The sequence below is a fragment of the Pseudoliparis swirei genome, chromosome 18 (genome assembly GCF_029220125.1).
Source record: "Pseudoliparis swirei isolate HS2019 ecotype Mariana Trench chromosome 18, NWPU_hadal_v1, whole genome shotgun sequence".
Lineage (NCBI taxonomy): Eukaryota > Metazoa > Chordata > Actinopteri > Perciformes > Liparidae > Pseudoliparis > Pseudoliparis swirei.
In genome coordinates this window covers 17,478,675-17,495,075 of record NC_079405.1, presented here as the reverse complement: position 1 = coordinate 17,495,075, position 16,401 = coordinate 17,478,675, and the positions used below count along the sequence as shown (strand labels likewise).

The following is a 16,401-nucleotide window of genomic DNA, read 5'->3' as shown; positions in this document are numbered from 1 at the left end:
GGGAATTAAGCAAGATGCTGTTACAAGGTCTTAAAAGCTGCTTGAGAGGCTGACATCCAGAAGAATTTTGACCATTTATTTTTGAATGCATTCAGAAGCTCTGCTATTTATCAGAAGTTGGGAACAAAGAGACCATCCCAGCCAAAGTCTTGCTTTGACAAGGCTAGTCACCTGCCAGATAGATTGTTATCTATAGGGCGGAGACCTTTTCAGTCAACAATAACTCCTTATTAAGGATGTGTTGTAACTCTGTGAATGAAAAAAAGAAATAGAAATACTTCTACTGTGTTGTAACTGTGTAACGCTGTTCCTTATGTACACATGACATCTATTGCTTCTGTCCATCCTGGAGAGCGATCCTCCTCGGTTGCTCTCCTGAAGATTTCTTACCTTTTTTCCCTGTGAAAGGGTTTTTTCTATTTCTTGGGAGTTTTTCCTGATTCGATGTGCGGTCCTGGGACGGGGATGTCGTATGTGTACAGATTGTAAAGCCCTTTGAGGCAAATTTGTAATTTGTATTTCTGGGCCATACAAAATAAACTGAATTAAATTAAATTAAATTGAACAGTATACAATCGTTGGAACAAAATCTAAGTGTTGTGAAAAAAACATTTAATTTGATCAAAAGTTCTGTAATAATGACATTTCTCTGATTTGTAATTACATTTTTGAGGATGAACATGTTTAAGTGCGGAATCTCATTCGTCAAAGTAGACCGAGTGATACATTGCAGAATTAAACATTTACAGTTTAGCAAATGTTATTTGATGGTCTCATTACTTCATCAAGGTTAAGAAACCAAATGTAGTTTTTTATCGCAATGTACTATTTATTTCTTGTTTACCTCAACTGACAGGTGACACTATCACAAGATAGAAAGAAATAACATCGATAACTGTGATTAGTTTAGAAATTCTGCATATACCTGATTAAATAATATTTTTTTTTTTTTTTTACATAAAACCACGTGTATTGTCATCAATCCTCACTGACATAATGCGGCCCGGGCCCCTCATATCTTTCTGTCTCTGTATGTATAAAAGTTCCCGAGGCAACATGTCAAAGATGTAATGACATTGTGATTTCTACAAGCCTGGTCGTAGGGCCTGAGTCTCCAGATAAACAGATAAACCGATATCAGCCGCTCACATTATCTGTGTGCACACAATAAACACACACACATACACACACACAAACACACACACACACACACACACACACACACATTAAACACAATGAATATGAGAGGGATAAAGGAAAACATATAAGGACAGAAGTTCATTTTGAAGGAAATTCTAGAATATGAGAGCCAATAAAAAAAAGAAAGTAATTGACTCTTCAAATCAAGTTATTTTTCAAAGTACAACATGTTGTCAGTCTTTGGACTACTCTCTCTGAGGTCTTGCTGAGTCTCTGTGAAGTGCAATAGTGCCCCCTGTGACTCAAATGGTCTTTATCCAAACACACTGCTTTTAGAGGCACTCTCCTCTGCCAAAAAAACATTCTTCTTTTGAGGAAATCCATATTTTTCTGTTCTAATGATGATTTGAAAGATTTAGATTTGATGAAAAGGGTTTGATTACACAAGGGACCATGCTATGTTTGCTGTTTTTCCAGCCTGTCCTCTCTTCTATCTGCCTGGTTTACCACATGGAAAACTCTTCTCTTCCAATCTCTTCTCAATGCATGATTTAAAGCGTGATTATAGCCTCAAAGTGACCTTGAAGACACAAACTGATGAGAGTCTCAACTGTTTTTATACGAAACAGACCTCTAGCACACTATCTTGTCATGTGTTAGTGTGTAGGATCAGGATGTATTGCCTTCTGATTCAACCTCTGAACAGCTGGAACCCTCATGATGATATACAGGACTGTCTCAGAAAATTAGAATATTGTGATAAAGTTCTTTATTTTCTGTAATGCAATTAAAAAAACAAAAATGTCATGCATTCTGGATTCATTACAAATCAACTGAAATATTGCAAGCCTTTTATTCTTTTAATATTGCTGATTATGGCTTACAGCTTAAGAAAACTCTAAAATCCTATCTCATAAAATTTTAGTATTTCCTCAGACCAAGTAAAAAAAAGATTTATAACAGCTGAGTGTTTGTCAAGGCTCAGGAAACCCTTGCAGGTGTTTCGAGTTAATTAGACAATTCAAGTGATTTGTTTAATACCCTACTAGTATACTTTTTCATGATATTCTAATATTTAGAGATAGGATATTTGAGTTTTCTTAAGCTGTAAGCCATAATCAGCAATATTAAAAGAATAAAAGGCTTGCAATATTTCAGTTGATTTGTAATGAATCCAGAATGCATGACATTTTTGTTTTTTTAATTGCATTACAGAAAATAAAGAACTTCATCACAATATTCTAATTTTCTGAGACAGTCCTGTATATATATATATATTTATATTTTTTTAATTGTCAGCAATCTGTGATTTGCAAATAAAAGCAATACGCTCTTTAACAGTGATGTATAACAAATCTCTGGTTCTTTGTAAGTTGTGTAAATTATGAATAAATGATTTGTATTACTCACACAATGCAGCCATCTCTTTGGGAAGGTCTGTCCCAAACCGGCCGAAAAGGTGGCTACTGGCCAGCAGGTCGAAGGGGGAGTGGCTACGCATGGAGTTAAAGGTGAACGGGTACATAGCCCGGGGGAAGCCGGTCATGTGACGCACTTGGTGCTCTCTGTTGGTTGCCATGGTGAAAAGTGCTGCTGGTGGTTCAGGTGACTTCTCTCTGAATGTGTTGTTGTTTTGTCTCCCTGCGTCGTCTTCGTCAGGGGCCTGCGTTGAGTTTGAAGTGGGCTGCTGCCATTCAGCCCCTCCCTCCAGCTGCTGGCTGCTCCTGTGTCAGGCTGCAGGGAGGCGGGAAGGATGCTGCTGAAACAGGAAAAGAGACCAGGGGCCACGTGACCAAGACCTGACCAGGTACAGACTCTGTAGAAAAGGAGGGAAGAGAAGGTTAGATACTGGAACTAAAGTCAAGCCTAGTAAGCACAGTGGCTTAACAAGTCACCTAATATCAAATCAATTCAACAAGTAAAAGACTAAAATATCAATTGCCAAAACAATCGCTGAAAAATATCAAATGCAAACACCAGACGAGGAATAAAATTATGGAAACCAAAGATTAAAAGGAGAGTGCTGAAGAGGCCGCGACACTCCTCTTATGCTTTTTCTCTCTCTTCAAAGTGGTGCAATGATTTTAGGCAATGCCATATGATTTCAATCAGTAGCACTGTATTATAAAGGGTCTCTCTGTTCCCTCTGCCAGCCTGACTCTAGCCAGCCTACTTGAGAACAGCCAGCCACAACATGGGTACAATTAACCCTTTACCACAGCAGACACACGTGACCTCATTCTCACTGTACCCCACTCCATAAAAAGCACTCCTCTGTGCCCTCTGTGAAGCACAACACACGTTAAAGGTTTAAAATGCTCACCATGTCTCACCCTTTCTGTTTTTTAAGGACTCACGTAGTGACTCTGTGGCCCTGTCAATAAGCTAAAAGAGGGCTGCCCTCCCATCTTTCTCTATGACTCGCTCATCCCCTTCAGTGATTTCATGAGTGGGTGGAGCTTAACTCTCTAGGGTGGAGCTGTGTGGTAAATACAGCTCTGCAAAATAATGTCTTGTTGTTTTGGGCCTGCTTTGCATGGGAATCAAACACCCAGAGTGGGTGAGACACAGAGGGAGAGAATTATGAATTTACAAATGTCCATTATTGAACTACAAAAAATAATACATGATTCACTCAAAATACACAGTGAAAAATATATATTGAGAGGAACAATCTGTCCTCTAAAAGAGCAAACCTCTGTCCTTGTTTCTCAATTGTACTGAGACACTGCTACGGTGCATACATACAAGTACAGCAAATATATAATGTGTGTATGTACTGTATATATATATATATATATACTGTATATATAAATATAATACAAAGGGACGGGCTCCACATGCTGAGATGGACATACCGGCCACAGCAGAGCCTTTTTTACAAGACAGAGAAATGCGAACACATCGACACACATGGTCACACCAAAGCAATACGTCTTAATTTAGCACAATTACACGATTCCGCCAGTTCCATCTCAAAGGGTCAATCCATTAACTGATCTCTTGTGTTCTTCTGGTATTTTAATGTGCAGATTAAAATTGTATTTGCTCAGATTTCAAAATATCTCTTCTGAGATTTTCAAAACCCAACCCAATAGGATTGAGATGAATGAAAGTTTGTTCACATAATTTAACTAGAAGTGGACTCTGCAGAAAGTGCACACAACACCAGGTGGGTCTGCAATGACTACTTTTGGAATGTTTTTTAAAATTAATACAAACTTGCCTGCATATTAGATGTGTTTTTTCATTCGCTCTTCTCACGCAACAGATTCAATTCAATTCAATTCAGTTTATTTTGTATAGCCCAATATCACAAATTACAAATTTGCCTCAAAGGGCTTTACAATCTGTACACATACATCCAGATGCGCTCTCAATGAAATCCATGCAGCTGTCTGCACTTGCTTCAAGCATCTCAGCTGTATTTCACTGTGTAATGCATTTTTCCTGAGAAAGCTTCGATCCTTCAACGTGTGCAGCGTCGGTCAGGTTGCCAGTTTGTGTTGTGTTGTCTGGCTGGGCTTTGCCATTGGGGGGAGGCAGGATGGCCGTACACCAGTGCCGTCTTAGGCTGGGGTTGGAAGGCTCTGCCAGCTGCTCCCCTGCTGCTGTGGTGGTGGGGGTGGTGGAGAGGAGGTCGTTGAAGAATTGGACAACAGTGGACCACGACCACCACACCCTCCACCACACCCAGGAGGGAGGTACTTTACTTTCTCCTCTCGCGCTCCCACGCTCCGCCAAGGAGAGACAGAGGGAGAGAGGCTTCCTGCGGCTATGAGGCTCTCTCACAGATCATCACTGCCAGATCATCCACCCCCCCTTCTTATTTTTGTTTTTTTTTTTTTATTGTTGTGTGTTGCTACTGACGACAAACAAAATTTGGGGATTAATAAAGTATATATCTATCTATCTATCTATTTTGACTGTTTAACCTCTGAACAGAAACAGTCAGTGTGTTCAGTTCTCTTCGATGTATTATCCCTGTTAGCTGTCATCTCTGTTAGCCAGGACTCTTCTGCCTATCGTCTGCTAACAGCTAACATGCCTCCTCCGACCAAAAGGAGAGGATGCATTCTGTTGTAGTCAGATGTTGGTTCAGTTTGTCATCTACTAAGCGAAAGGGAGCAGGCCCTGAAAGCTTGTGAAGGTAGAGGGGAACATGAATATAGAAAGATATTCCAAAACCTGGAGGATAATATGAATACGTCTGTCTGCAAGAGAACTACGACTTGGGAGAACATTTATTTTCCAGTAAGACATCGACTCCAAGCAAACAGCAGAAACTGCACAGAAATGGTTCAAAAGCAAGAAGGTGATTGTTCAGGAGCGGCCAAATCGATGTCCAAATCTCAATCCAATCCGGAATCTGAGGCTGAACTTGAAAAGAGCTGTTCACGCACGATCCCCTAGACACAAAGATGCACTTGCACACATGTACAAATACATAATCTTCTTGTTCACATATTTTTACCAGGAACAAGTTCCGAGTTAATCTCGATAATCCACACATTTCTGTGAGCAGTTTTTTCAGTAGAAAATAGTTCCAAAACCATTCACATCCATTATATTCTCAAAATATGGACTAATATGTCTCAAACTGTTTTAGATGGCTCAGTTTCATAAAAAGATTCATTTTAAAAAGTGAAACATGTTTTATTTTTAAACGTTAGCTGCTCTAACCATGACAATGTGCTCCAGACTTCATCAGTCCAGATCCCAACACAATTAGTTAGCTTTTTAATGAATGCAGTCTAAGACAACAGCAGTGCAATGGGTTCTACCTTCATGAAGATTAAATGTTCAGCTTGTGTTGAAAATGTTTTAAAGAGGTGTTTATTTAATTTGGAGGCTACCATTTGTGGTGCTGTTGATTTGTATTCATACTGAGTGGTGTTTATAATATTAAGTCAAACCTCACTGGCGGACACAATCATAGACTAATCATCTGTGCCTCTGTGCTGCTACTATTGGAGTAAATTTATTCTAAATCCTTTTGTTGTTGCAGCATTTATTACTTCCCACACATGGGAGCACACACGGCACATATTACACATTTACACACTAAGTCAGCGCAGTGAGTGTTGTTTTTAAAAGTCATATTTCCAACATTGACATTTTTTGCTGTAACAGCCTGGCTCTGCCACGGCTTTTCTTCACTGCAAGGGCCAGCGAGGGAGAGTCCCTGCGAATATTTCCACAAAGAACTTTTGTGTTTGTCAAATGTCAAACGTCAAACATAGGTTGGACAAAGTGAATAGGGATTAAAACAAGTGATTACATACATGGTGTGGAATGATCACATTTTGCAAATCATACGCATGCACATGCCTCTCTAAAAGCAGAACACAGACACACACAAGCATGGGCCTGTAGGCTGTGGAAGTGAACACACACAGATATTCTATGACTTTAATAATGTTTGTGGGCAAGTCATCAGTGGAAAACACAGCGTTCACACATGCCTATGTGAAGGTGCAATTGACCTTGAAAAATTAAGGAGATGCAGCCTTACTTTAGTACTTTTTTTACTTTTAAAAAGAGACTTCAAGTTGACTCTTTGACCAATTTAAATTCAAAGACTGAAATCACCAGTATGAAATCCAGATGTATAACAGGATCAGGATGAGGGGAAAAAGTGTTGCAAGCTTAAAAAAAAGGATGGAAAATGGTAGAGGGAAACAGGAAAAGAAAGGGAGGGAGTTTCAAGCATCTGGCAGGCCATGTGTAAGAAGTGAACAGAGTCCTATTAATTGGAGCCATACTTGTAACTGCATCAATAAGAGAAAAAGACGGACTGTGGTAAAGCAGCATGGGAGGAGGCAAACCAAAAGAAAACGGGCCGAGCAGTTGCAAAAAAACATACATAAAAATAACCCAGCGGTTTTATTTCCACTAATAAACTATGAAATAACGTGTGCCGAAGCCAAGGAATGGTTTCTTTCTCTCTAATGAGTAACACCCCTCCGCTCCGCCCCCTCACTCTCCCTCCAGGGGGAATACACCTTGGGTAGGGCAACAAACGCAGTGCTGTGTCTCCGGGCCTCCAGGCCTCAATGCTGCTTTTATGAGACCTAGCTGGGTCAGGTCAGACTGGGTCACCTGGTCCTGGTCCTGCTGACACACCAACACAGGCATCCACACACACAACTGATGCTCCCTTTCCCAGACTATGGGGATTAAAAACAGCTTTAGTGTGAGAATGTTGGGACTTTCCACCTCACACTGTCAACTTTGTTTGTTTTTACATAACTTCCATCAAACTACACTTCCAGAAGTTACCTCGTTGTGTTCAGCCCATTGCTGCCTGCAGTAACTTGTCACAGTTGAAATGACAACTTGTTTGATGTTTTTGATGTTTTAAGTGCTTATTAGCAGAATCATCTGGACATAGTTACCCTGGGTGTAATTGTGACAAAACTTTATGGTTTTTCCAAACCAAATCAATTTGAGATTATTGTTATGAAACACACACACACACACACAGACACACACAGACACAGACACACACACACACACACACACACACACACACACACACACACACACACACACACACACACACACACACACACACAGGAAGTGTCATTACTGAGAGTCGGTCCACACTAAGCTGGTTGTAATTTACTTGTGAAAACGACATGTCCAGAGAGTGTTTTAACCCCCTCACCAAATTTGCAACATGTACTCTGCATGATATCATGTATTTTCGCTCACTTTGATATGTTTAACTAATCAAAGCAAACTGCTGTATGCAAGAGCCTTATAGAACTCACAATTTGTCGGGCAACAATTATTTGTGAAGGTTGACACTGCCACTGCTTGCATGTAAGCAGCACTTGGAAATTTGCCTTAGGTTGTTTTCATAACACAGCCGACCATGACCTATTCGGTGCCTTATCGGCAATATTTAAGCTGGTTTTCCTTGTATCGCAGCCAGTTCCACCACCAATCACTGTGTTCATACACTCACACAAAAAATACATAACTTTATGTCTTTCAGATTAAAATATGCAGATCGGTTCTCAAAATTCAAATAGTGTTTTAAACTATTGGTGTGTATGTAATTTGCTTTATAGTTATGTTGAGGCCTTTTTTCTTCTCTCATTTGGGGTGCTCCTTCCACCTATAGCACCTTTGGCTGACACTTGCATCTCTTTTATCACGCAAAATGATCTGACAAAGTCAACATAAATAGAGCTTAATGACACCACCTGTATTTGGTTCTAAAAAATAATATTAAGTGGCAGAAAGTTGACTTCTTAAATCAACACAATAAAACAGTTAACATTATGGCAGTTAACTGCTTCATTTAGGTCTTAGACCAATAAATTTTGTCTGCACAGATAAATATTTTGATGGTTTGGAGAAAATATAGCACAGCATTTTTAAGGGAAATAGAGGACTGCTTCTAAAGTTAATCTTCAGTTTTATTGTAGAATAAGGTTAATTTTTTAGAGCTGAGAAATGTGTGGTAAAAGAAAGTATGTTAGTTAGTGAATGGAGAGCGACTCGAGTCAACGCATTCAGAAGCTTGAGGCCGGTGCAAAGGTTAAAACTAAATAAACATGTTGCTTAGAACTTGTACTCTTGATTATCAGTGCATCAATGCTAAGATCAATGCATCATGCAAATATTAAATAATTTTACAGTCTTAGATATTAGTATAATTTCAGTGAGCATGGAAAAGCAAGTAATCATATAATTCTCAGTAGTGCAGAGTAAAGTTTTAAAACCTACACGTTGGCTGAGTTGATTGCCCCCAGGACATAAACCAGTTCTTTTAAAGACCATGTAACAGTATCCATCTGACAGGACTAATAGCCCCTCGTTTCCTGCCCAGTTCTTACTGTTTGGACAGACTTCACAGTGGCAGCAACTAAACCGCTGCAATGCTATAGTGTACTTTATATATGCATGGTGCAGCACTACTTGTCCGCATGCATCAGCCTTTTTTGACAATTATTTTACTCTTTAAACAGTCCCTCTTCTTAGAGTAAAGTCTCTTGGCCACTCTAAGGTGACCAACAGACATTTCAAAGTGAACTCTCATTGTAATAGAAGAACAAGAGTTGTATGGATTGAATTAATTTGAATAGGTCTAAATTATTTGGCGAGGGCTGAAAGCCTGAGTAGTATCGTTCATCAAGGCCTGGTCAGTGGTGGATGTTGGTGGTTTAAGATGCCTCTTCTGTCTACGCTACTGGTCCTTTTTGCCTCAGTGCCTCCTGTTTAATGCCCCCGCTCGTTACTCGAGAACTCGTCAGAAAACCTTTTGGACTTAAAATGAGTCTAAACTCTAAAGTTCTCTTTAAGTCGTGCCACTAAATCTGTAATGATTCCTTCTGTACACATGACATCTATTGCTTCTGTCCATCCAGGGAGAAGGATCCTCCTCTGTTGTTCTCATGAAGGTTTCTTCCCTTTTTTCCCTGCGAAAGGTTTTTTTCTATTTTTGGGGAGTTTTTCCTGATTCGATGTGCGGTCCTGTATGTGTACAGATTGTAAAGTCCTCTGAGGCAAATTTGTAATTTGTGATATTTGGCTATATAAAATAAACTGAATTGAAATTTAATTTAATTGTAATGGTATAAACTGTGTTATGAACTAAATCTGAGAGTAAATACAAAATTGTAGGTGTCTGGATAGATTATCAGTAAAATAGCTGTACTTGATGTAAAGGTGATCATGTTAAGTATGTCATTTAGGTTTTTTTAGGAACTCTTTACTTATGTCAACTTAATTTTCTAAATGTATGGTATCAAATTTGCTGTTCTGTCTCATTTATTCTGAAATCAATGAAAAGATCAGCTAGCAGATGTATATCTATACAGACATTAGAATGTGATATTAGGAAGTAAATCACGGAATTAAAAATAAAATGTCAGTGTTCGAAACTAAGAACACAGAGTTTCTGTACATGACATCGAACCACACAGTAAACTAAAAGTCTGAGTGCATTTGAAGACTAAAAACTACCCAAAAACCAACCAAATGCAAGGAAAAAAATTAGCTGTAAACCATAAAACCACAATAAAATATGGCTTATTCTGAGAGGATACAGCCAGGAATGATATATGCTGAACACACTATTTAGAAAATGCACATACTGAGACACAGAAATTTCAGAAATATTTCTGGGCCATAAATAATCAGTGTCTGACAGATGTCTTTTTACGCCAAAAAGTTTCTGGCTGCGGCAAAAACATATTTCCATTATGTTGTTAGATTTATTTATTAAGCTTCAAAACAACATTTGATATGTGATCTTCCAAGTGTTTTTACTCAGAATCTTCTTTCAAAATGATTGCCAGATATTCATTTTATGAAAAATGTTTCCAGTAAAGGGGATGGATCTGATCTGCCTTGCCTAGTTAAGGCAAGGCAGATCCTATAAAAGATCCTATAAAAAAACTATGTTTGAAGTTTGAAGGAGACGAAGTTGACTATCCATTTGGTCCAAGTGACGTCTCGGCCTAAAGTAAATAATTTCACATTTTGGGAAATAGATGATTTTTCTTCCTTACTGTGAGTTAGATGTAAAAACATAATCAATTTAAATAATTTTGTTTCACTTTGTCTTATTTAGTCTTCAGAATTACTTCTGAACCCTCTCATATCACTTCTGTTCATCAAAAAACCAAGATGGCGCGGACCAAAACCAAGATCGCGATAAACAAAAAATAAAAATGGTGACGGCCAAAATATCAAATACAAGGCCACAGTCCACAAACCAATGGGTGGTTGTATCCAAATCCTATTTCAAGTCTATGATTTTTATTCGAAGCTAAGCTTTGTAGTCAGGATACAAACCCTATGGTATCATCTTCTCATATAAATTAATAAGTAAGCCAATAAACATAATTCCAAAACAGAGGTAATCCTATAACTTCCTTTAACTTCACGTCCAAACTTAGACTTTCTTAGAATTCAGTTTTCAATTCACAAATATCTATTAAATAAACTACAATATATCTCCTAATGAGATGTTTCCATCATAACGAACTGTTTGGATACAACTACTGTTCCCAGAAAAGAGTAGTGGAGTGAAGTCGTTATGCTGAGTATGCTGGGAAATTAATGACATTAGTAAGCATTGTTTTGTATAGGTTTTGTGTTTTACTTTGTAATGTAATGTGTGTAGAGCAACTAGAATAATTGTATTAAGTAAAATATATGTAAAGCTAAAATTATTAATTTATGTGATTGACAACAACAACAAAAAACATTTATACTAATTGATTAATCATTTACTCCAACATGTATGTAGTTTCTTTAAATCTTCAATGATATCTGGTTGGTCAAAACAGTCAATTTGACGATGTTAGATTGAGCTCTGGGATTTATAAACCAAACAATGAATCAATTAATGTAGATTAATGTCACTCGACTCTCAACTAATTTACAGCTTTACTCTTGTGCACAAAATTAAACTGTCTGTCATACCTGGAATAACACAGTGTGAATTATGTGTTAGCCGTACTAATGGGGATGATGTTTGTAATAGTAACGCTTCATAAAACACACAATGTTGTCATTATGTAGAAACAACCCTGTGGGCTGCCGGGGGTCTCCAGGTCAGAGCCGGGGTCAGCTCCTGTCGCTCCAGGCCCAGCAGCTCAGGCCATGGGTCAGGCCTAATTGAGGCATTTGGTATAGGCAGCTTTTCATTCAAATTAAAGTGAAACGTGTGTCTAAAGATTGCCTCAACCCCCCCCCCCCCCCCCCCCCCCACCGTCTACGTATTACGTGCCTTGCTGTTCCTTCGCGCAGCAGAGGATTAGAAGTGTGTTTAAAGGGACTTGTAGCCTGCACTGAAGAGAAGCCTTGGGCCACGATTAAACATGCGGAGAAACTCTTTAGACACACTGAGACATATTCAGCCTTGAATTTAGAAAAACGGCAGCAAAAGCAATCGTGAATGTTACAAGTGATGTCCAAATCTCTGAAGCCAAGTGGACACCTCAAGCCGAACCAGAGCCAGTGCTTGACTCTCAAGATAAATGTGGACCGTATGTAATTCTGTAGAACAAGAAAACATTTGTGTCTTTTGCTCTTAAAAACAAGTAGCAAATGCTTGCTTCTTCATTTAGTAAGGTCCAAGTTTCCAGTTATGCGTAGGCAGCAACCCTGTAATTAAACTCAGCTGACACGGACCCGCAGAGATGGATTCTTTTTTTTAATAGGATATAAAGAAGAAAGAAGTCAGTGAGACCGAGAGAAAGAGAAAGAGAGGCCAGAGAGCCTCCCCAGCCTGAGGGGCTGTCAGTCTAGAGGAGTACATAGAACAAATGCATTTTAAGAAGTTATATCCAACACTACCAAATCCATGAACACGCACATTTATTTCGAGAAATGTCGATCTCCTAATGATGAAACTGAAGAAGAAAAACAAGACTTAACCAAAAGCAGATGCATCAATCATAAATGTTAGATTTCAAAAGCTGAACAAAGTCTGACCCGGGATCCGAAAGACAAAGTTCACTCAGTAGCCGGCAGTGTGCGGACGTCCACCGGCAGAGAAAATGACCATGAGATGAAAAGGATGATTACTCAAATCTGTTCAATCAGGAGGGTAGAAGAAGAAGAAGGAAAATAAAATAAAAATAAGAAGAAAAGAAGAAAAAGAAGAAGAAGAAGAAGAAGAAGAAGAAGAAGAAGAAGAAGAATAGTTATATTTAGCGAGTGTGCCACTGCTCTCCAGAATGTGGTCTCTAATATACTATGTATTGTTTACACCCAGCTGTTTATGCCCTGCTTATAGACTCGTCCACCTATTCCTGTCGACGTGCTGATGAGAATTCCTCCAGACATTAAGGAAAATCAACCTGGAATAGATTTGTCAAGACTTTGCTAGAATAGCTCACAGCGGGGCCACGCATTGGAGTGCATAGCGTAGATGCTCAGCAGTGTGGTGTTAGCGGACAGACGAGGGCAGCTCGGATCAACTGGAAGAAGCACTTTGCAGATAAATAGCGTCCTAATCACAATCATCAATCATGCAATGTGTTCATATAGCAGAGACCGCACAAAGGGTGCTCTTGGAAATGATTCATAGACCGTGTAAAAGGGAGGACAGTATGTGTATTCAGACACACACACACACACACACAGACACACAATGCAAAGCGGCCGCATCAGTGACTAGACACACAGCAGACTGTCTTGTGATATCCGGAGTAGCCTATTTCAGTGTTTCCATCCCGCTTATGTAATTGTATGGATGGAAACCTGTTTACATAACCTTCGGGGGGATGAGTGACTGAGGGCGCTCATACTCAGGTACACCAGACCTGCGCAGCCATTTGTGGTGTTGATGGAGTGATTCATCAAGTCTGACAGGCAGTCTGTTGGCCGAGAGCCTGCAGGCTAAAGCAGCCACTGTGTCTGCTGCTGGAATAATGGCCTATCGAGCTCACCTGTAGCACTCAGACTGCCCCAAGATCGCAACAATATAAAACAGTATGTGACTTATTCTCTTATTTATTTAATTCTTGAGGGGAATTCCAACATTCATCATTCAACATAACACATTCCCCTTTCTTTGTCTGTGTAGAGGCCTTTAGCAGTCATTACACACCGCTTGTGAATTAGAGTGTATGGAGTCAGGAATAAACTGATGTGCATCCTTCAGCAGGGCACACAAATGAGGACACACACACACACACACACACACACACACATCTCCACAAGCATTCAGCTTCTCACATGGAGCGGCCGCGGAGCACATGCAAGTCCTGATCATCTTTCATTCCCCTCCTTAGCTGTATCTGTCTTTCTTTATTACTCGCTTGAGTTTCTGTTCTCAATTAAAGTTGTCCTCAGGAAACATAATCTCTCCACTCGTGCAGTCCCAGAAACACACACACGCACAAAGAGAGAGAGAGAGAGAAAGAGAGAGGGAGAGATCACAAGAAAAACACACACACAGACACACACATCTCACTCATGCTCTGACATGTCTTCTTTTCCCTCACATACACACACACACACATACACACACACACACACACACACACACACACACACACACACACACACGCACACACACACACACACACACACACTGCCACCAGAAGTTATATGGAAACAAAGATCTTGAGAAATGGAATTGAAAACCAAACTTACCAGAAGTGGGCTGTGAACACGGCAGTGTTTGGTTACTTGATCTGAGAAGGAGCGTTGTAGTTGTGTTTGCGACGATAGAGCTCAGCCTGTTGCATTCCGCCTCCCTCTCCTTTTCCCGTCTCTCTGGCTAACACACACCCTCTCTCTCTCTCTTGCTCTCTCTCTCTCTCTCTTTCTCTCTCCTCCTGAAATCATTGTGTACTTTGATTCACAAACCCTGCCTTTGTCATGTGATCCAACACTTCAAATATACAGCACATTTTTTACCAGCCACAGAATGCCCGAAGGAAAGGAAAACGGGGTCCAGAAAGCTTAGGTTTCAACTTGCTGCCCACCCCCTCTCTCTTCCCCTGTCTCTCTCTCTCGCTCTCTTTGTCTTACAGTCTCTTTCTCTCTCTTTACCTCCACTCCTTCTACACTGTACTGTCAGTCAATGCTCTTTTGTTGGACTTCAACTATGTGAGTGTTTGTTTTGCATTTCTAAATGTGTTCCTCCTCTGCTCACCATCCAAAGATAGGCCGGCACTTACACACACAGCAAAGCGTCACTTGAACGCACACACACTCGCTGAAATGAAACAGTCATTAACTCACAGACATACACAAACACACATGCTGCAGAGGGCTGCACACCTTTGGGGATATCAGTATCAGCCCTTGGCTTTCGCTCCATGTTTACAATGCCGTGACTTTGGGACCGTGGCCAGCCGATGTGGGAGTCCAGGGGCCAATCAAGGGCCACTCAGAGCTTTATTGTGACTACAGATCCCTGATGGGAAATGAATACTTTCAGCATCAGTGTCATTACGACTCAGGACAATGGAAACAATAACTTAGAAACTGTAAATGTCAGAACATAACAATATGAAAAAGGAAAGTGAAATCTGTACAGACGGATCACATGTAAACAACTGTACACATTTAAATTGTTCAAAGTAACATGAATTGAAACTAGTATTAAACACTTTGCACATTTGAAGGGCCCCAAATAAGAAGAGTATTATGTACAAAACAAATCCCACAGTATAGATTTGTTCTCTGGAAATCATACAGAGCCTGGTATATATGTTAGATGACTTCATTAAATCTTCTAAATGCAAACTACCTTGAGCTGTTTTCCATCTTTTCTACCCTGAGAAATACAAAGGACCATTCTCCCGACGGTTTCCGCACATTTGAATCAGTTTAAGTGGACTCTTTTCCTCCTACAGGGTTTTCCTAACCAAGTCAACCCAGTGGTTTTCTTGTAAGGCAGCATTTCATGGCAATACATTTGATGCGTGATGGGATCAAACCTGGCCAGTCGGCCCCGAGGGTCAGAGCTACCTGCCTCTTCATGTCAGAGATAAAACGGCCTGCTACTGTCTGACTGGCTGGCTACTACTGTCAGGTAACCTTCCAAAACAAAAGCATTTTTTTCACACTTCGGTAAAGGATTCATTCAGTTTGTCCTAAAAGGACCAAGAACATTGCATAATCTCACCAATATTGTAAATTAAGTTTGCTCCAAATCTGTGTGAATAATTTAAATTTAGTACGTCGAAATAAATGGATGCCTGGATACAAAAATTAGAGATTTAAGTAGCATGAAACTTTTGTAAAAATATCTAAAGAAAGTCAAATTTCTAGATTACATATATACAGAAGCCATTAATTTGAACGTTTTTGCTAACTTTTTAATAAAGCTTCACTCAAAGCTTTCAACAGTTCCGGTACAGTTTAATAAAAAAATACTTCTCTTTAAACAGACTACAGTACATACGGGTACAAAGGGAAGTCTTTTTGCAAGAAGATTTCGCTAGAATATTCAATATAATTGGGAGTTTTACACAAGAACAATTGCTGAATTAAGTACTAAATGCATATTCACATAACTTAAAAAAATTAAAATACACTTTTGAGAAATGTACACTACCGTTCAAAAGTTTGGGATCACTTAGAAATGACTTTATTTTTCAAAGAAAAGCACTGTTTTTTCAATAAAGATAACATTAAATTAATCAGAAATACACTCTCTACATTGTTAATGTGGAAAATGACTATTCTAGGTGGAAACGTCTGGTTTCTAATGAAATATCTCCATAGGTGTATAGAGGCCCTTTTACAGCAACTATCACTCCAGTGTTCTAATGG

The 16,401-nt window shown here is 39.5% G+C and overlaps 1 protein-coding gene across 1 annotated transcript in view; it reads right to left on the bottom strand.

The window, feature by feature from the left end:
• The window catches only part of LOC130207993 (retinoic acid receptor gamma-A-like), a 34,358-nt gene extending 19,996 nt beyond the window's left edge, over positions 1–14,362 (bottom strand). The window contains exons 1-2 of the mRNA XM_056436816.1: positions 14,269–14,362; positions 2,551–2,956 (exon numbers count right to left, since the gene is read on the bottom strand). Coding sequence (XP_056292791.1) covers positions 2,551–2,719 — 169 coding nt within the window. The 5' untranslated portion in view covers positions 2,720–2,956; positions 14,269–14,362. The remainder of the gene's footprint in view (positions 1–2,550; positions 2,957–14,268) is intronic.
• Positions 14,363–16,401: the final 2,039 nt, after the last annotated feature.